Here is a 21,702-nt window from a genome sequence, read left to right on the forward strand (position 1 = left end):
TTTTTTATTTTTTTCAACTCTTAGCCCCTATCAGGCACCGCAGCGGTGAAGAGAACCAACCTGGCCGACAATATTTAACCTTCCAGAATATCTATTAAGCAGCGGCGGACTGTGCATTTCACGCCTCGGCCATCAGTGACGTCGGATTTAGTCCATCCTAAATGAATACGCCTCGTGTTGCCCTCAATATGACAATACAGCTCGAGAATCCACAGAGAAATCCACGTTACATGACTTTCGTATAGGTGGCCTAGTTGAGCAAAACGTAGTTTCCAGGGCATTAAAATCGTAGTTAAGGCCGAGTAACTGAATCCACTGTTACTCTCAAAACTTAGAAATAAGAGGCAGTTTTAAGAGATTCCTTCCGTCCACGACGCTCTGTGAGCACAAACTCTCGTCCAAACGTGTCTAATAAACTGTGCATTGTTGCAGATTCGCATAAGAGACCAACGAGACGATAACCAAACAAACTACTGAACTGTTAAGTTATTAAACAACACGTCGACGCAGCTGCTGTGCCAATGCGCCACGTTACTTACATTTTAAATTGCAGATGATTTGCCCACTAAATCTTCATCTTCGCCTTCAGTCGTCTTGGATTTGACGTCGTGGCAACCGGATCTCCGGGTTGAGTTCAGTCTCAGCGGTTCTCAGGGTTCATCCAATCACGGGGACGCGTACGTGTGAAATCCAGCGTGAAGCCAGCTGGCTGGTCTCGACTTCGCTGACTTGAGATCTGATTGGCTGCTGAAAATCTCGACTCGGCCGTCCCGCCCGAAGCTCCGTCTTCTCCCCTCGGAGCAATACCTGCTGCTTCAGCAGCGGCCTGGAATCAGTCTGACCTCACGTGACCTCTGACCGTACGATTCACCGCGGACGCCCTCCTGTTAGATCACGTTTTAAATTGCTGCTGCATTACCGGGGGTAGAGCCGCCGCCATCCGCTCGCACGAAGGCAGGCGACGCCGAGGCCCCCGTGGCATCGTCGCTTCGCTCGCAGCCGAAACCAAACGCACCGTACACTTGTACATGCAGCCGTCGGAGAGCCTTGAGGGAGGAGACGAAGAAGACGAGGAGAAGTACCCCCACCGGCAGCACCCGCCGCTGCCGCCTGCCTACAGCTGTTTTAACTCGCTGACATTAACAATTTATAAGCCCAAAGTTTGTTGTGGCACCCTCTTCACGCACCCCTGCGTCACGTCTTGCGCCAGTGGGGAGAGCAAACAAGTTTTCTTTGTTGCGACGTCGTTTGTTTGTTTGTTTGTTTTGTGTGCTGCTGAGACGCTGCTGCCTGCATTATGCAAGAGGGAGAGGAGATATTTTCCCAGCCGTGAGGGCACACGCGTGTGAGTGTGGGGTGGGGGTGGGGGTGGGGGGGGGACGGTGAAGGGGCGGGGTGATTGCACCTATCACATTTAAGGTGCGATCACGACCCCCCCCCCACACACACACACCTCCACACACACACACACACACACACACACACACACACACCTGTGTGTCATCAGTGGATGTTCTGGTGGTCGATGATTGTGCATCTGCCACCGCTGCTGTGCGTCGGTGCTCTTGGCTGAAAGGGGTGAAAGGAAAAAGCAAAACCAAAGGTCAAACTGAACAGCAGTCCCTCCACAACTCAGCCACTCGATGAGATGAGGTCGGTGTTTGGAGTTGGAGTTTGGTCAAATTCTACCGGCAGCGTTGCTTCAGCTTTATCATTTTGCTTTCCATGCCCGTTGTTTATTGTTATTTATTATAATTAATTATTTCCTATTTGTTTGTCAGTGAGTTGAGACACCGAGAGGAAGGGAGCCTGGGAGAGGAGAGACACGATCGGCCGCTAGGTGTCACCCTTGCGACTCCGAAACGGGCCTGGCCTCAGCAGGCAGGCGGTGATGGCGGCTGAAGTCGTACATACAGAGAGAGAGAGAGAGAGAGGGGGGAGCGGCAGTGTGTGCGCGAGCGAACGTGTGTGTATGTGTGTTCATTCCCTCTGAATGAGAAGAGAAGAGTGAGATTTCAAAGAGATGATGAGAGTCGGTGATGCTGCTGGAATGGATGGATGGATGGATGGATGGATGGATGGATGGAGGGCGAGTTTTAAATTCACCCCCCAGCTTTGTTTTTTTTTTTTACCTGCAGAACTTTTTTTTTATTTTCATATATTTTCCACACGCGGACCCTGACACGAGCAGCTCACCTCAATAAAAATGTCCAACTCGGTTACACGGTGATAAGGGCAGCAGAGAGACGTTAATGAACAACAATATAATAGTAATCAAGTGTTTGCTCTTTGTTATTGTTCTTGTTATTATTATTATTATTATTATTATTATTATTATGATCATTATTATTATGATCATTATTATTATTGCTTAGGCCACAGACAGTCCTCCCACCCCATTCTTGAGGCTTTGTGCCACATGCTGCTGACAATCAGAAAGATTTAATAACACTAGAGGTGATTTATTATGTTTCAGGGCAGGACAGTGTTATGGTTTATTGCTAAAAGCGCCATAATTGCCCACTGGTGACGTGTGCAGCAGGCAGCGTCTCCTGCAAAAAAAAAAAAAAGATAATAATACGAAAAAATAATGCAATTAATTAACTGTTAATGTTACACGGTATCACATTGAGACGCGACCTTTAAGAAACTGAAGCCTTTTTAATTGACGGCCTCCCATTTTCTTCTTAATATCTAATGTGAAATTGAACTCTAATTGACAGAGGAGGAGAAAAAGACCCAGTGGCTATAATTAGACCGGAAATCTTCAGAAGGATTTTTCTGCTCCAACAGGAGGTTTGTACGTGTAGGTTATTATGTGCATTATTGATGTATCCTCGCAGCGTTTCTCTTCCCTGCCTGCCGCCACACGGAAACCATGTAATCTATAAGTGTTGCTTGTTGTGTTTTTTCTCTCCCTCTGAGTGGAGTGGATTGCCTCAGCGGGGTGCATCGGTGCCGCTGGAGTTCAGACCCTAAAAGGGAGGAGAGTCACGTCGAAGTGATGTAACCGAACGCGTACAGTTGCAACCATATGGATCAGCAGGTCTGCATTTGACTTTAAAATATGCAGGCCGGGGCTTGAAGGAGGACGTGAGATGCCTTTGATGAGGACCTTGGCGCACTTTGACATGTCACCGAAGAGCAATTTATGGATCCGTGTTTTTTTCTCTCTCTCTCCCCCTCCCCTCCCCTCCCAAAAACCCTCCAACAAACCGCAGGAAGGGGCGGAAGAGCTCCGCTGGAGACTAAACAACCTCGTTACGCATCATTATTGGCCATTCTGCAGCAGAGGTGGAGGAGGTGGAAGCGGCGGCGGCGTGTGTATATGGGGGGGGGGGGGGGGGGGGGGGGGGGGGTTGTTGTGAAAGTTAACCATGAGTGGGTAGGGGGGCGGAATCGCTCCGCGAGCTCCCCTTCTTCTTATCTGTGGAGCCGAACGCACCGGTGGAGATCACCCGGCGCGCAAAGACGCGCAAAGATCCCCTGCTGCAAAAAGAGAGAGGGAGAGAGAGACACACTAAAAAAAAGTGCCCGCTGAGGCGTCCGTCCGCGGGGTTCGTGGCGCGAGGGTGGGAGGGCGGAATGGAGGTGGGTAGGGGAGGGGGGGCGGTGGAGAGAAACAGGTCGTCCGGCAGTCGTTTTCCTCCTTTTTTTTCCCTTTTTTTTTTGCCCCACCCACCGGCAGCTCCCGGCCCTCCTGTGTAACCCCTGATTGGCTGAGGGGATTGCGGGTCCTGAGACTGAGCGCTCGGCTCGGAGCTGCGCGTCCGCCAGTGTGCAGCAGCAGCCGAGCGAGAGGAGCGCTTGTTGGTGGGGGGGAGCGGAGCAGCAGACACAACTACTGGCGAGTAGTGGTGGTGGTGATTTTTTTTTCTCTCTCTCGTCCTTCCTCCAAGCAAGCAAGCAGCCAACCAACCAACCCGGGCTGGCTCCAGGCTCCTGCAGTGCCTCCACTTTGCTGCAGCCTCGCACGAGACGCGCACGCACTGTTGGCTCCTCCGTCGTGGTTTTTTGAGGGGCTTTTGGAGATATATTTTTTTTTATTGGATTTTCCCTCCTCCCTCTACCCTTTCTGCGTCTCATCTCTCTGTGTTTTATGGACTAATTGATTGCCGGGATGTGCGCGCCCTCGCCCCTGTTCTTATTTTTTATTTCTTCTTCAAGTGAGATGCGAGGAAACGAATGAATAAGTGAAAACCGGGAGAGCTGCGGACGAGATGAGAGACTAAATCTGCTGGAAATAAAGAGGTAATCGGGATGTCAGTGATGTGACGAGACATTCCTGCATTGGCAACCCGGGTTTTTTTTTTTTTTTTTTTTTTTTTTAATTGGCACAGACATCCGGACTTCAGCTTCTGAACATTTTTGGTGTTTGTGTGACTGCAGCGTCTTTTTTATTTTTATTTTTTATATATAATTCGTCAAATGTGCAGTTTGAATATCCATCGACCTAAGAAGGAAATGTGATCACCAACTCATGATGCGCCTCCGACGCACCACTTCCATATTTTTCTACGTTGGCTGGAATTAAAACACTGACTTTTGTAGCCAAGTGTTGAACCCGACTGGAAGATTTCTTGTATTTTCTGGACTTTCTCCCCCCCCCCCTCTCTCTCTTGCTGCCAGGGATTTTTTTCTTCTTCATATAAACACCGTGCAGCCAGAATTTCCCTGCCCAGTCCTCGCCTCCGAAATGGACAGTCTATCACATGAGTCATTTCTGAGACGCCCGACGAGGGCAGCGCGGATTTACACGACTAAATCACTGCTATGAGAAGATTCGGCATGTTTTCACAGATGTGTCCCGCTGCAGTAGACCGGCGGATGTGCTCCGCCTGAGAGGATCCAACTAGGTTGAGGCGGCACTTGTTACAATTAGAGCCGCCGCACCATGATATAATTTACATACCTAAGAGCCATTCATCAGCCAAACACTTTTTTTTTGTTGTTGTTTCCCACCCAGGTTGAATTGCGATGATTATTGTGGATCCTTTTATCTTGTAGGTGACATTTTTTTTTGTTATTCTTATTACTATAATAAGGCAGATAAACTCAACAGGTACGATGCGAGCCAAGGAGATGGAATTAATACACTTTATTGCTGCGTTCCTCTTCTTGTGGGTCGGCACCGAGGCTGTTATTAACCTGAAGTACGGAATAAACGAGGAGATTAAGCCGGGCTCGGTGATCGGGAACGTGACCAAGGACGCGCTGAAGCAGGGCTTTCAGATCGCGCCGCAGCCGCCGTACTTGCGGGTGATCTCCAACTCCGAGCCGCGGTGGGTGGAACTGAGCCCCGCAGGAATCCTTACAACCCAGATGAAAATAGACCGGGACGTGGTCTGCCGCCAGAACCCCAAGTGCATCATCTCCCTCGAAGTGATGTCGAACTCCATGGAGATCTGCGTCATCAAAGTTGAGATCGAGGATCTGAACGACAACGCGCCCCGCTTCCCCACCAGCCACATCGACATCGAGATCTCCGAGAACGCCTCGCCCGGCACCAGGTTCCCCCTGGAGGGGGCGAGCGACCCGGACTCGGGGGTCTTCGGAGTGCAGTCCTACTCCATCACCCCCAACGAGCTGTTCGGGCTGGAGATAAAGACGCGCGGAGACGGCTCGAAAATCGCCGAGCTGGTGGTGCAGAAGTCGCTGGACAGGGAGACGCAGTCGCACTACACGTACGAGATCAGCGCGGAGGACGGCGGAGACCCCCCCAAGATAGGCGCGGTGCAGCTGAACGTCAAGGTGATCGACTCCAACGACAACAACCCGGTGTTCGACGAGGCGGTGTACACCGTGAACGTGATGGAGAACTCGCCCGTCAACACGCTGGTCATAGACCTGAACGCCACCGACCCGGACGAGGGCACCAACGGCGAGGTGGTGTACTCCTTCCACAGCTACGTGAGCGAGAAGACGCGGGACGCGTTCAAGATCGACCAGCGGACGGGCATCATCACCGTCAGCGGCGTGCTGGACTACGAGAGCGCGCAGATCTACGAGATCGACGTGCAGGCCAAGGACCTGGGTCCCAACTCCATCCCGGCGCACTGCAAAGTCACCGTCAACGTGATGGACACGAATGACAACCCGCCCGTCATCAGCCTGCTGTCGCTCAACACCGAGATGGTGGAGGTGAGCGAGAACGCGCAGCGCGGCTACGTGATCGCGCTGGTCAGGGTGTCGGACAAGGACTCCGGGGCGAACGGCAAGGTGCAGTGCCGGCTGCAGGGCAACGTGCCCTTCCGCCTGCAGGAGTACGAGAGCTTCTCCACCATCCTGGTGGACGGCCGGCTGGACCGCGAGCAGAAGGACACCTACAACCTGAGCATCCAGGCGGAGGACAGCGGCATGCCGCCCCTGCGGGCCACAAAGTCCCTGGTGGTCAAAGTCACAGACGAGAACGACAACCCTCCACACTTCCTCAAGCCGCACTACCAGGAGATGGTGATGGAGAACAACCTGCCCGGGTCGTGCCTGCTGGCCGTGTCGGCTGAGGACCCCGACCTGGGCATGAACGGCACCGTGTCCTACTCCATCGTGCCCGGCGAGATCAAGCACATGGACGTCAACACCTACGTCAGCATCAACCCGTCGGGCCGCATCTACTCCATGCGCTCCTTCGACCACGAGTACACGCGGACGTTCGACTTCAAGGTGTTGGCCCGCGACAACGGCAACCCCTCGCTGTCCAGCAACGCCACCGTGCGCATCGTGGTGCTTGACGTGAACGACAACACGCCGGTGATGACCAGCCCGCCGCTGGTCAACGGCACGGCCGAGGTCTACATCCCCAGGAGCGCGGCGGCGGGCTACGTGGTCACCCAGGTCAAGGCCGACGACTACGACGAGGGCGAGAACGGCCGGCTCACCTACACCATCTCGGAGGGCGACCGGGCCTTCTTCGAGATCGACCAGGCCAACGGCGAGGTGCGCTCCACGCGCATGTTCGGGGAGAACGTCAAGTCGGCCTACGAGATCACGGTGGTGGCGCGAGATCACGGCAAGCCCTCGCTGTCGGCCTCGGCCTACATCGTGGTGTACCTGTCCCCGGACCTGAACCCGCAGGAGTCTATGGGACCCGTCAACCTCTCCCTCATCTTCATCATCGCCCTGGGCTCCATCGCCGCCATCCTGTTTGTCACCATGATCTTCGTGGCCGTCAAGTGCAAGCGGGACAACAAGGAGATCCGGACGTACAACTGCAGGTACTGCCAGTGTGTGTGTGTGTGTGTGTGTGTGTGTGTGTGTGTCTGTGTGTGTGGGGGGGGGGGTGTGTGTGAGCACATGAGAGACGGTGCGTAAATGCGCACGGCTGAGTTGTTGTGCCTAACGTTCCTGCAAAGTGCGAGTTGTCAGTGCGTTGTTTTTTTTTTTCTGTGTGTGTGTGTGTGTGTGTGTGTGTGCGTGACGTGCAGCATGTGAGCTCTGCAGACATTTTTTCTCCCTCGCCCTCCCTCCTCCTCCTCCCCTCCCTCGCGCCTTCAATCAGACGCATCGCGACGATGAGGGCCCAGTGTTCCGTGTTAGGCAAAAGTGATTGATGGATTAAATCCGCCCATTGTAACCAATTGACTCGTAAAGCATGACAGTTGAACTGTCATGTTCAATTTTGCGGCCGCGTTGCCGGACAATTAACGTCCCGCCGCCCCCCGATAGCGGTTCCGGACATTTATTATTTAAACGTTCTGCATGGCTGATTGGCTGTTATCAGGCCTAATATACTGTGATTACGGTCAGTCCTCCAGCATCGCTCTGATTCGCTCCCACCGGCCTCCGTGTTGGGGTGGGGTGGGGTGGGGGGACGTTTCCACTGACACGACTGGATTAAGATCAAATTTACAGCGTTAAGGTTCGGATCGTCGAGGAGGGAAGAAAAAAAGACACTCAGCCTCCCCCTTCTCCCCTTTAAAGGAAAAAAAAAAAAAAACGCTTTCTAATTTTCTGGCCGTTGCATATTGAGCATTCTGTTGTGTTCATCAGTCTGATCATCATCAGCTCAGCCTTTGATTTCCCTGTGCCACATGACTACCATGAATTTACATATAGATTGGATTTGAGAATTTAACCTGAAGCTATAATCATATTTTTTCCCCCTCCAAGACACAATTTTGTTAATTTGAAGTTAACTTTTTTCCAAACGTATTGTCAAGAAAAAAAAAAAAAAAATCAAATTCAAAAACTCCACTAACAGCGTTTCTGATATATAATCTGTAGGTTGTTCTTGTTTGTTTCACTCGATGAGCTACTGCTATTTGTACTTGACTGCAATTTAAACAAGACATTTATTGGCCTTTGGAACTGATTTATTGCATTTGTAATATATTTGATATTATTTTATCTAAATTCTTATCTTTCTTGTACAATCACCACTGCCCTCAGTTCTGTAAAGATTCCTTAATGTTGACCTTATCTCGCCCTGATCTGACGTGTGAGAGTGCCACCGTGCAGATGCCCAAATTGCACTCTGAAACTTTCCGCCGTGTGACATTTCCAGCTCCACACGCTCGGCTCGGGGAAAGATAAAAAAAACAACGACAGACGACGGCCTGATTTTGAATTCCGAGCTGCGCTCAGTGCTCGGCCCTGCTAGCGCGCGGCGCTCTCCCCCCGCTGGGCGCTTTAATCAGCGCTGATGGGCTCTGCCTCCAAGTCGCCACCTCGAATATGAGAAGCAGTTATCTCCAATTTAGCCCCCGTCCTCTGTCATGTCACTCCGTCCGACTCTGAGGATTCTCCCCGGCCAGAGTTCAGCTCGGGCGGCGACTGGCAGCAGCAGCCACAGCAGCAGCAGCAGCAGCAGGAGGAGTGTGTCGCACAGACGAGTGTGTGTGACGGGGAGCTGTCGCAAATACGCTCTCTGGAAGACAAATTGAATAGACAAGCCCGCCGTCGCTGCCTCCCTCCCTCCTCCCCTCCCTCCCAGCCATTGTGATTTCAGAGAATTAGAGCCGCGTTTAAGTGGGGAACAGAGGAGAGCGGGTCGGGGTGGGTGGGGTGGGTGGGGGTTGGTTTGGGGTGAGCGGAACTGAGGCATCTAGGACAAGATAAGAGACACAGAACAGAGGCATTCCAGATGTTGCTCGGGTAACTTTAGCTTCCTCGTGGGCCGGTGGAAGGAAAATAAAACATATGCTGCGTGCTCTCGAGGTTAAAAATAGTTTTCCTCCAAAGCAATCCAGATGGTTGGAGAAGGAAAAAAACAAAACAAACAAAAAAAAAAAAAACAACAAAAAAAACCATAAATTTTTATAGAAAACGTCTGGTGGAATTTGTAGTCATAGTTGGAGACTGCGCAGCATCTGTTCCTCTGGTGGTAAAACTGCGGAGCTGTGTGAAGAATCGATACTTCCACCCAGTCTGAGAAGCCTTTGATAAAGGGGGAAAAAAGAGGAGGAAGGAAAAACATGGCGGCGCCGCTCATTTGCTCCCATTAAAGTCAAAACACTCGCTAAAAGTTTTTGCGGGCAGCCGCCGAGAGCGGATAAATGCAAGTGAATCTGCAGCTCCCCTGCAGGCCGCATCAACCCCCAACCCCCTCCCCCCACCCCTCGCCGGTCGGCTCGCCCCGCATAATGAGAGGAAGAGAGGAAGGCGCGCGTCCTGCCTGCTTTGAATGCGGCCGCCGCTCTGCTCGTGTCGCTTCTGCCTCTTGTGGCTTTTCTTTTTGTTTTTGTTTTTTTGTTTGCATGTTTGTATTTTTCCCCCCCGCCGCCTGCCTGTATTGTGACGTGTGGATTGTCAAGCATGCAAATGGAGGGCGACGCGTCAGCAGCAGCAGCAGCAGCAGCAGCAGCAGCTCCATTGAGTGTGATGTGCCATTTCACCGCAGCGAACCTTCGTCCCGCAGCCGCCGGCGGTGGGCCAACCTGGGCTGGCATGGCCGAGTGGGGGTGGGCAGCTTCTCGCTGTCTGGCTTTGGATGTGCGAGGGGCGGGGGAAGGCGGAGCACTGCTTTATTGAGTCTGTTCAGTTTCTTCTACCTGCGCAGGGTGGCGGAGTACTCGTACGGCAACCAGAAGAAGTCGAGCAAGAAGAAGAAGCTGAGCAAGAACGACATCCGGCTGGTGCCGCGCGACGTGGAAGAGACAGACAAGATGAACGTGGTGAGTTGCTCCTCGCTCACCTCACCGCTCAACTACTTCGACTACCACCAGCAGAGCCTGCCAATGGGCTGCAGGCGCTCCGAGAGCACCTTCCTCAACGTGGAGAGTCAGAACTCACGCAATGCGGCGCCCAACCACGGCTATCAGCACACGTTCACCGGGCAGGGCCACCAGCAGCCAGACCTCATCATCAACGGCATGCCGCTGCCAGAGGTGAGATACGATTCCCACTGTGCTCTGTCCTCAGGCCCCCTGCTGGGCTGGTTTTGGGTTGTATTTGGTCGCTGGGGGGAGGAAAGGAAACGAGAAAGACGCGGGAGTTTGCTTGGTTGCGGGATTGATTTGGAGCATTGTGGAGGAGGAAGAGGAGGAGGCGGCTGGCCTTCGATGATTTCCTCTCCCATTAAGAGTCATTGACTTTCCGTTGACCCCCCCCCCCCACCAAAATAAAAAAAAAAGAAAATCAAATTTCACACATTTGCTCTATCTGCTTTGTTGATTTGGGGCTGTGGTGACAATTCATAATCCATACAGAGAGGAAAGAATTTGAGCGGATGCCAATAGTGATATTTTCAGAAACACCCCCCCCGGTCTCCCTCCCCCACTGTAGCTTCCCAGCCTGGTTCATGTGAGCACACAAGAATTGCGACGCGGTTCCCTGAGGTCGCTGCGTAAAAAAAAAAAAATCAAGGCTTTCCGAGGGGAGAAAGACGGAGCGCAGCTTGTGTGGAGTTAATTTCAAACACAAGGCAGAAGTGACGAGATGTTGATGTTGCTCTGTCGAATGGGCGACTTGGCTGCACCTTGCTAGTGCTGAGGTCTCGAATGAAGTGGTCGGTGAACAGTTCTTCTTTGTGAATGTATGTGTGGCGTTTTTTTAATTTTTTTTTATTAGTTCTTGTTATCTTTCTATGGACTCGAACCAATTTGCCCAATCTGACCTCTGACCTCTGACCCCTGACATCAACTGCCTCCCTGACAGGATAGTTGGCCGGCGAGTCGTCCTCGTGCCTGCACCGTCGCTGCCATGCGATTGGCTGCTCAGTTGTTTATGATGACAAGCAGTTGCGCTGGTGGATGAAGTGGGCGGCGGGGGTGTGGAGGCCTGGTGCTTGGATTTAATCTGTGTGAAATCCTTCCACACTGCTCCCTGTGATCAGGGGGTGAAATTGCATTTTTGGGGCAAACTCAAAACATTCAACGTACAATAATTAGACGCAGCCGCCGCCTTTCAGACACAAAACGTCTCAAGGTCCCACGATATTTAAACAGGCGGCGCTCTGGCTATTGATGGAAAGCTGAACTATGTGGAGTGGCGTGTGAGACGCGATGTCAGTTGATCTGAGCGGAATCCTTGAAGACATTTCAGAGAGCGCGGACACTAGAGCTGACCCGTTAGCGAGAGCGCTGTGCCAAGCAGAATTTGGAGGCCTGACAAAGTGGATTATTTGGCCTCTCCCACACCACTTGCTTCCTGTTTTTCCCTTCTTTTGTCAGTGCTGAGCTATTGCAAAAAAAAAAAAAGAAGAGGAAGAGTGGTGTGGCAGTGGGGAGAAAATAAAGCAGACGGGGACTTTGAGCACCTGCCAGATGTGTTGACTTAGCTAATCAGCCCCACCACTCATCGTAACAGGCGCTTGTAGGGAGAATAATCATCGCCTGAGCGCTTAATCTGTGTGTTGTCCACTTTGCCGCCGTGTTGCCGCGCTGGCCGCTCGTCCAGTGGCTGCGACCTGCCGTGCCGAGCCGTCGGTTCCAGGAACTGTTGGAGTTGACAGTGTGTGTGTGTGTGTTTGTGTCGAGCTGGTCTTTAGTTTATAGATTCCGCTGCGTATGAAGTGGACTATTGGATCCTGCTGCCGCGGTCGTTCTGCTTCCTGGTCCCAGGGGGGAGGTGGGAGTGTTGGCGTGCAACAAGAGAGAATGTGCATCGGTTTGTACAAGAATGCGCCTCAGCCTCACCGCTACAGACGGGAGCGAATACGGCCCACACACACACACACACACACACACACACACACACTCACGCAAGCACGCACGCACAGCACATTCAGCACGCTCTTGTAATTGATGACTCCAATCTCAGTTTGACATTTAGTGTGAAAGAGGTGGAGAGCCAGGGGTTGGGAGTGGGGGTCTTAAAACAAGAAACACAAGATGGATATTGATGTATTGACTGCATGATCTAGAGAGATCCAGGCAGCGGAGGATCCTGAGAGGTCAATGAGACCTATTTACAGGCATGCTGATTTACTGGGGCTACCGCGTGCGTGTGTGCGTGGGTGCGTGCGTGTGTATAAATACCGCGGCGGGTTGCAGAGCCAGGGGAAGCGAATGCTGCTGGTGACTTGTCGCCTTGCGTTATCCGCTCACTGGAGCATTTGGCGATTGGGCAGGCGCAGGCGCTGCTGACCTGCGACGGTGTGTTTTCCAGGAGGCAGAGCCGAGCAGGTCGTCCTAGTGCAAGACCAAAGAAGAGAAAAAAAAGAAAGAAAATACAAAGCCTTCCCCGGCCACACACACAAAAAAAAAAATTCCGGCAGCCGCACCGCGGAAAACGCAGCCTCTGTGGCTGAACCATCTAATAACGACGCATTTGCTGCAGGATTATCGCCGCCTTCATTTGTTTCGACTGGAGAGAGGAGGAGGGGAAAAAAGAAGGGGAAGAAAAGCAGGAGTGGGAGACAAACAGAGGCTGTAGATTGATTTAGATGAATCCGCATGCAAAGCCAAGAGTCGACTTGAGGGAGCCGTGGGAGGGGGATACGGCGGAGATGAAAGCGGGCTGGAAGTGAGCGGCTGAATGAGTCTTAGTGCCAGGTGTCTGAGCCCCCCCGACACGTTTTCTCTCCTTCTCACAGCCCTCTTGATTGGCTTTGACGGAGGCCGGGGCCCGTTTAGCATGCAGCCTGCGCCGCGCTCCGCCCGGCGTGCACATTATGTTGACAAACATCTCTTTGACCCGGTCTCGCCGTGCTCTTCCCTGGATTTCCACAAAGTGGGTGGTGTAAAAGGGTGCGATTGAGAGGAGTGGGAAGAGGGTGGAGGGAGAGCTCGCTACTGACCGACTCGGTCCGGCGGCGTTGGTGACGTCTGCAGAGGTGGCTAAGGTATTCACACTCTGTCCTTAAGTGAAAGTATGAACACTTGTGTAAAACAAAAATACTGTGGTAAAAGTACTGATTAAACTCTTTTACTCATGTAAAAGTAAGCAAGTACAGGTTCTGAAATATCATATATCTATATATATATACATATGTATATATTTATTTATTTTAACTGCAGCACAACCAAACTGTAATCATTCGTCTTTATGTCCTGTGAGCCATTATTGGATGTTTACACTTTTAATAACAATGACCAGTGTTATTTTCCACATGTTTACTTTACTGTGTGAAAACAGTGACCCTGAAGCCGAGGTCCTCTAAAATAGTCTCCCTCTAAAATGTGATCCACTTTTATTATTAACTACACAACAGCAGAGTTCCAATAGCTCCACTTCAAGCAACAACTCTAATAATAAGTGAATTACTTATAGCATTATTAGTGTCTTTGAAACACATCAGTAACCAGCGTTTTTTTCTAATGTAAGAAGTAGAAATGAGATATTTGTATACGAATGCAGGGAGTGAAAATAAAAAATGTCAGAAAAGGAATTTAAGGAATTAAAGAATGAAGTCCAGATACCTGAAAAATCTACTTAAGCACAGTAAGGAGGTGTTTGTACTTCACTATCTCCCACCTCTGCACGCCCTGCTGCAGCGCTGCTCTCCAGTGAATGAAAGCTAAAAATGTTTTCCGGATAATTGCGGCGCCATTTATAGCGCAAAATAAACTGCGGCGAAATGACAGATAAGTGCTTTTGTTTGGCCCGAGCGGCGGCTCGGCTCCAGAACCGCTTGACTCCACAAGTCCTCAACCTATATTCCCGCTGACTGACGGGGACAAATGAGTTGCTGCGCTGCCGTGATTAGTAGGCCTCGCCCCAAAAAAATATCCTCAATACAGAAAAGAAAAAACGTTTTCATCCGGAGGGCAGCCTCCTAAGTATTCATGATTGATTTATCCGCTGCGGAAGAGCATTTTGTTTGTACGCCAGCCCACAGTGGCGGCTGCGTGTTTGTTTATTGCATGTTTTTTTTTTTTTTTTTTCCCCAGACGTGTAGATTAAAACCCTCTCACTGCCGTCAGGATGTGACAATAGGGTCAGATTAGGCCAGTTAGTGGCGCTAAATAGTGAAGTGATGTTGTCTTTGTGTTTGGTGGCGAAAAACAAAACAAAATTGTTGTATTTCTTGAGTTTTTTGTCCTGTAAATGTGGTGCCGGCGTAGCCTCGCTCGCAGACCCTGGGTGCGTGGACGCCAAGGGGAGTCGCGGCCAAGATAACGGTGACAGGTTTCCCCAGAGGGCCTCGTATACCTGTGGCGCCGCCGGCACCACCACAGTGTGTGTGAGTGTGTGTGTACCTGTGTATTTTCTGTGTCGTCCCTCTTCCCCTGTGAGTCTGCGTAGCTGCGCCTCCTCCTCCTCCTCCTCCTCCTCCTCCGACGTTGGCTGCTCCTCTTTGTTTTGAGAAGCGTCAGCTGCGAGATGTTTGTCAGACCTGCCCGTGCGGGCGCTAATACGCGCGCACACAGGAGAATAGAGCTGTCTTCCACGGCTTAATTACGCTGAATCACTCGGTGGAGGAGACAATTATACAGTAAAGGAATGGCCTTTGGCTACAATGTGTTTTTGTGTTTGCTTCTTTTGAGCTCGTTGCCACGCTGCGGCCGCCCGCACCTGTGCAACCCCCCCTCCCAAACCATCCCCCAAACATTCGAATGAGTCGTCTTTCACCGCATCGATTGGCCACTAAGGTGGCGAAGGTCCTCTTTAACATGGACAAATCAGATAATGGGGCCGAACACTGATTGTTTTTCTTTTCTTTTCTTTTTTAAAAAGAAGAGATAAAGTCCAGGGTGTAAATTTTCAGCTTTGTGTGTGACTGTGACTGTGTGTGTGTGTGTGTGTGTGTGTGTGTGTGTGTGTGTGTGTGTGTGTGAGTGTGTGAGTGTGTGAGTGCACTCCGGGAGGGAGGTAATTGGTAATCGATACCCTCATCCTCCCGAACGCTGCCCGCGTTGTTTCCTCAAACGCGCCGCAGCTTAATAATTGTGGGCCACACTGGTACCGGTAAGTGATATCACACTTAATGTTTGAGCTCCGGCCACTCAGCGGCTCGGCCCACGCTGGGCCGGATCGGGCGCCCCCCACGGCGTTTGCATTTTATTCAGTCCAGTTTGGCCACAGGAGGTGCAAAGTAGGCCACGCCCACACGGGATGTTCTAGCTTCAACAAACCGAACCCGATACAGGGGTATCGGTGTCGGTGCATCCCTGCTATCGGCGCTTCAGATTGATTGATTTTTTTTTTTTTTTTTGCTTCTGAGAATCAAAGAGCAGGAAACACCATCTCGGAATTCATAATCATTGTGTAGCAACAATTTGAAAACATTTTTTTTAATTTTATTTCCTTGAACATAATGAGCTTTTTCTTACAAAATGTATCATTAGCAATAACACCTGGTTTGACTCCTGGTATCGAAGGGGAGAAGAAACCAGCGGTGGCGCACATCACAAGCCTGCAGGACTGAAGGGAAAAAGAGAAAAGGGAAAAAAAAGAACTGCAAGAGCACTTCAGGGCTCAGTTATCTCGCCCAAGGACGCTTCGACCCAGAGCGCGTGTCATGCGCCGCGGTGTCAGGCACGGCGGAGACGGTCGCATTCTCCCGTCGACTCCCTTTTTTGGAATGACGGCGGAGTCTCGGACGGGAGAGTGCAAGTGAAACGATGAATCTCAGCATTTTCCCGTGTTCTCCGCGAGGGAGGCGCTGAGACGCGGATGTGAGCGAGGCATCGCGGGGGAGTGGGCGAGGGAGGGCCTGGGGGGGGGGGAGAGAAGGGGTGGCGGGGGAGGGTGGGGGGGGTGTCCCTCGCTATCACTTCGCATCAGGACAGTATGCACGGGAGCATCGGAACGTGTCATATTGAGCATGCAAAGTAGATGTCACGCTGTCAGAGTCTGCTGCACATCTGTTCAGAGTGCCAATCTCCGCCCACACACATTCACGAAGGGAGGCACAGACACACACACACACACGCGCTCGCGCGCGCACACACACACACGCACACACACACCCACTCGTATATGTGGCGGACTGACGGCGGCACATTTATTTTGAATTACGGGGCTGTGACTTGATGGTCGGCGACGTCGCGGCCTGGACTCTCACGCAGATTCAACGTTATTCAACTGTGCTTTTGTTTTGTCGCCGAGCGACTCGTCGCTGTCCTTCTTGCCGTGAGAGGCTCTGACTGTCGCCTCTGCTCGTCTAATTTCCGAGCGACGGCTCCACTTTGAGTGAAAACTTTCACATATTTACTGCCTGGTTGTCCTCGGTGTGGGCGGTTATATAATGCGTTAAATAAATTATAGTCTCCTCCTATCTCGGCTGCTTTTTTCTTTTATGTCTTAGAAAAAGCTCGAAAGTTCTTTTTTTTTTTTTTCGCTGAAAAGCTGAAACGCTGAAACGCTGCAGATTTTGAGTGGGAACGCGGGTTTAATTTTCGCGTCGCCTTCACGTCAGAATCCCGTCTTTTTTGGTGTGTGTGTGCGTGCGTGCACGCGCGCGTGCGCGTGTTTTGTTGATTTCGAGCGCGGGCGGCAGCGGTGGCGAGGGCATCAGCTGTTGGTTGGAAGTGTAATTGCAAAAGGTAGAGAGACATGAAAAGCAGCAGCCAGACAAAAGTGGAGCTGGAAACTCTGTCAGTGTCTTGTGTTTCATCCCGGGCCTCACGCTGTTGACACCAGCTGGGGCGGCTTTCAAAACCCCGAAAAGAGTTCACCGCCCGTTTTTTAAGCGTCGCCTCGCTGCCGACTTTTAGCTTTGTGTTCGCTTTTCAATGCTCGCCGGGAGATGAAAAAAGAAAAGGGGACTTGAGAGAGCCTACAGATTTAAATGAACATGGGAATAGAGTCACATGAAAGCAGCCGCTCTCCACACCTCTCTGTCCTTGACTGCAGGTGCCGAAGGTTGTAGTTTGTTCTTAGGGGAAGTGCTTTAGTAGGCAAATTCAATATTATCATTATTATTATAATTATTATTATTATTATTCTTATTATCATTATTATTATTATTATTATTACTATTATTATCATTATATTTGAGTTCAATTATGGGCCTGGAACCTTTCTCTCCAGTTCGCCCTGAGTTTCGAGCGTGTCATCATCCTTAAAGAACCCCCCCACCCGCCCCCCCACCCGCTCTCCCTCCCCACCTTCAAAGGGACCGGAGGAGTGCTTGGTTCGCGATGGAGCGGCGGCAGGTCCTTTTAATTATTCACAGAGGTCATTTGTGAGGCAGCGGCTCCTCGAACGCTTCAGCTTCTCCAGTGCCGCCCGTTCACGAGGCCGCGGCCCCTCCTCGCATCCCTCCGCTGGCTCCGCCCACTGTGTTTACGCGAGGGGGGCTCAGGAGGAGGAGGATGTGGGGGGGGTGGGGGGGGAAGCTTGAGGGCGATTTCCGTGACATTACTCAACAAGATGGTTTTCACTCGCCGCACAATCAGCGCCGCTTTTTACACTCGGCTGGTTGTTTTTTTATTTATTTTTTTATACCCTTGACCTCCACCCGGCGACACCCCCCCTGTCATCCCCGATGCCGCTGAGGGTCTCTGACATGACATAACGAGCCCGGGCAGCCAGTCAGGAGCAGCCGTGCTCACCGCCGCCGCTGCCGCCGCTGCCGCCGCTGCCGCCGCTGCCGCCGCCGGGTTGCCACCCCTCTGTCCGGGATCGCAGCATCCAGCCAAAGAGCTCAGGAGTCAAAACACATGAGCGGAAGCGTGTGATGTGCACGTCTGTGTGTGTGTGTGTGTGTGTGTGTGTGTGTGTGTGTGTGTGTGTGTGTGTGGCCGGCGGAGGAGGCGGTACCACCGCAGAGCGATGGGAGGGTGGCGGGGAGGAGGAGGTGGGGGGTGTGGGGGGTGGGTGGGGGGTCAGGTCTGTTTATAGAACGGCAGCAATTTTTCAACTTGTATTGCTTCTGCTTGAAATGGGTTATTTTCCTCTGCAAAGTGTGCGGCGGCAGCAGCAGCACAGGAAGGCATTTTAATACGCGAGCCATGTTCGAGTCGACAGGATTCAATAATGTCACCTTCCCCTTTGACGGCAGTAGCTGCCTTTTCTTCGTGTGTGTGTGTGTGTGTATGTGTGTGTGGGCAGAGAGAGAGAGAGAGAGAGAGAAGAAGAAGAAAAACACATTATCATCATTGCTTCACCGGTTCCTTGAAATGTCGTCGGAGCAAACAGTGGAAGCCAGGCAACGCTCTGGGTGTAATAAAGCAGGTAAACAAAGAAAGAAAATAAATAAATGAATAAATCCACAGTCGTCCACAGGAAAAAAAAAAAGGCGCCGACGTCAGCGGGCCGAAGACGCAGCAACAAAACACGGCGGGGTTCGCGGCCGAGGAGCCGAATCACGAGTCGTTTATTTGTCTCTGGAGATCGCTTAGTTTGGTCTGGTTTGGTTCGGTATTAGTTGGCGTCGCCGAGGGCCAAACAGGAAGTTTAAACACGAGGCCAGTTCTGCTGAGGCTCGACTCATGAACCAGCGTTAGCGACGTTCGCAGGAAGTGGACTCAAGTGTTTTTACAGAGCAGTCGGTCTGCCCTTCATGGAGCTAATTAGCCGCCTAGATGAGTTTCACATGGCGTCTTTCTCCTTCTTCACCCTCGAGTATCTCTCCCAACCCCCCCCCCCCCCCCCCGTCTTAACCTCAACCAAAGTAAAGTTTCACTGCAAGTCAATAAAACCGAACACAGGAGGGAAGAAACAAACAAAAAAAAACCTCTGACAACGACCGCGGCTACGAGATGAGTCATTAATGCATATTTTGCAGCCTGCATCAAGTAGAGGGAAGGAAAAAAAAGCCCTGTAGTTCCGTGAACATAGGATGGAAAAGGTCAGGGTACAAATTCGCAAAACAAACTGCAGTGTTTGTTATGGCCGCGAGTGAAATTGCTTGTGGAGGGAACGCGCGCTCACCTCCGTCTCTGCGGCTTTCGAAGTACGGAGAGAGAAATAAAAAAGAAAACGCTACCGAGGCGTTGATACGGTTGTGTGTCAAGGTGTGCGGCGCCAGGAAGCATCCCACTCTGTCAACAGCCTCTTACTGCTGGACGCCGCAGCAGCAAGACCCCGGCTAATCGGCGGCGGAGCGGTGATTGCACATCCGTCCGCCCGTCCGTCCTGTCGAGTCTCTCGGTGCAGTTTGGCCACGTTGAAATGAAGTTATTCTGCAAAGATTTGGAGCAAGGAAAAAAAAACAAAAAAAAAACAGATTGATGGAAGTCGCAGTTTGCGACTGAATGTGTCCGACTTTCCAAGATTTAGCGGCGCGCTTTGCTTATGGTGCGGTCTCGTATCCACGACTCGATGGTGTTGCGTAATGTCTGAACCCTCGTCTGGTCTGGTAGCCATCAACGTCTCCTCCAGTCTGGTTTTAAAACTTTACTGACGGAGTGAAGGGACTCCTCTCTGAAATGCTGCTCTCGCAGCTTTTAGTTTTTCTCTCCCTCGTCCACGAGAACCTGGACCCCGGACTTCTCATTTTTCTCTTCTAATTATTTTTCCCGCCGGGACAGTAGCCGTTTGTTTTCCTCTTCGGATACGAAGCGTACCAACCCCGAAACAACATGCTGTTGTTTTCCACTGAGCGAACAAATTGAGAGAAATCAAATTCATCTTCTTTTTTTTTTTTTGGCGAAACCATGACGTCGGTGCGCTGACGGCTTCTGACAGACGGTAATTGATAATCAGATTCGTAGTTTTTTTTTTGTTTTTTGTCCGAGCCGAGCGCCAGGCTGGCAACGCTTGTTGCGTCGTGCTGGGTGATTTCGATTTAATTTTATTTTATTTTCGAGGCATCGAAATATTCTGGGGAGGGGGTGCCAGCGAGAAACTTCTCACTGCCACTCTGGCACCAGGGAAAAAATGACCTTTCCAAGTCTCCTGTTTTTCTTTTCTTTTTTTTTTTGCCTGAAACACCGCAGAAGCAGAAGGACGTTCGTTAGCATTTCCACCTCGAGATAAAATGTCAGCTAACGCATGCATAATTGTATTTTTTAGGGGGGGGGCCTGGGAGGTGGGAGTGAACCGATGTGCTGTGGGGGGGGGTGGGGGGGGTGATCCCCGAGTTCAACTTCACCGCACTGCACTTTCACTGACGCTCTCCGTGTATCTGTCTGTGTTTGCGGCCCTGCGCACGACAAAGCTTTATTCCCAGAGTCGCATGCACCCCCCCCCCCCCCCCCCCCCTTCTTTTTTTTTGTCAGCCGAATTTAAAGAGGGCCCAGTGCGGACAAAAGAGGCCTAACGTCATTGTATGGCGACACAAACGCTGCATTGTGCCCGGGTTTTGTTGGCTGCGGCCGTCTCAACCTCATCTTCTTCTGCCCCCCCACCTTTTTTTTTTTTTTTTCCCTCATGCCAAATACATGCAAGGCCTTTTGTCTTTGACTGGCGAGACGGGCTGCCGGCAGACGGGTTTCGAAGAAAACGGTAAAACATTTTTGTCCATCAGCTCTAAACTCCTCCCCCCGCCTCGCAACCTCAGCAGCCGTGAGGTGCATTTTCACGAGTGATCTTTGCCATCCCCGTGGCGCTAATGTGAGCGAGCTGCGACTCATGCAAACACGCCGTGCTCCAGGTATTCTTCTATTTCTTCGCCTTCTTCTGCCTTTGGGGGGGATAAACTCACAGCGCCACACCAGGCCTGGCATAGGTACTACATCGTTGTTTCCTGCGTCTCTGTGTAAACGAGGCCTAATTGCGCACTGCTCATCCGCAGGACACAGGCAGGGCATGTAATGAGCTGTAGCATTTTCACCAAACCAGCCTAATGGGCTCTGACTGACCCCCCCCTCCCCCCCACACGGCCCCCCTCCTCTCTCCTATTGCCTCCCCCACCCTACCCTGCCCTGTGTGGCCGCCTTTTCTCTTCCCTCTCCCACTTTCTTTTCTTCTCCGTCGGATCGGCATCAGCCACTTCTTCACCCCTCTCGCTCCCCCTCCGCCATCCCCTTTATCTCCACCGCCCTGGCCGTTGCCCCCCCCTCTCCTCCTCCCACCCATCCACCCGACCCCCGTCTGAGGAGACGGCGGGACCCCCCTAATGCGTCCTATGTGTGGCTCCTTCTTTCTTATTCATGACGTCCGTAAAAAGCTCCGGAGCAGTCGCTCTGATTCGGGCCGACATAATTTATAGGAGCTCATTGATGGAACGTCAGATGCATTGTGATTACATTTCAAAAAAAAAAAAAAAGAAAGAAAGAAAGAAAGGGGAGGGAGTGGGGAGAAAGAAAGCAAGAGGGGGCAAAAAAAAAAGGAAAAAGGAAAATGCAGCCAATGCGGCATACAAATGGGAAGTTCAGCGGGAGAAGCTGCTGATGCTGTATGGAATTCCACTTGGAAGTTGCCTCGTTTCTTTTTTTTTTTTTTCCCATCAAAGGCTGTTTTGCATTTTGATTATCTCGTTCTACTCAAAGC

General features: G+C 51.5%; 1 protein-coding gene across 4 annotated transcripts in view; it reads left to right on the forward strand.

Moving 5' to 3' along the window:
• The first annotated feature begins 3,754 nt into the window (after positions 1-3,754).
• Positions 3,755-21,702, forward strand: part of pcdh19 (protocadherin 19) — a 60,243-nt gene continuing 42,295 nt past the window's right edge. The window contains exons 1-2 of one of the 4 annotated variants that reach the window (XM_076046572.1): positions 3,755-7,214; positions 9,980-10,112. In XM_076046572.1, the coding sequence (XP_075902687.1) occupies positions 5,068-7,214; positions 9,980-10,112 (2,280 nt within the window). In that variant the 5' untranslated portion in view covers positions 3,755-5,067. Of the gene's footprint in view, positions 7,215-9,979; positions 10,326-21,702 lie in introns of all 4 variants that reach the window. The other 3 variants (XM_076046573.1, XM_076046570.1, XM_076046571.1) reach the window with 3 other exon arrangements.

The sequence above is a fragment of the Nelusetta ayraudi genome, unplaced genomic scaffold, assembly GCF_046127955.1.
Source record: "Nelusetta ayraudi isolate G7.1 ecotype Tasmania unplaced genomic scaffold, CSIRO-AGI_Nayr_v1 ptg000090l, whole genome shotgun sequence".
Taxonomy (NCBI): domain Eukaryota; kingdom Metazoa; phylum Chordata; class Actinopteri; order Tetraodontiformes; family Monacanthidae; genus Nelusetta; species Nelusetta ayraudi.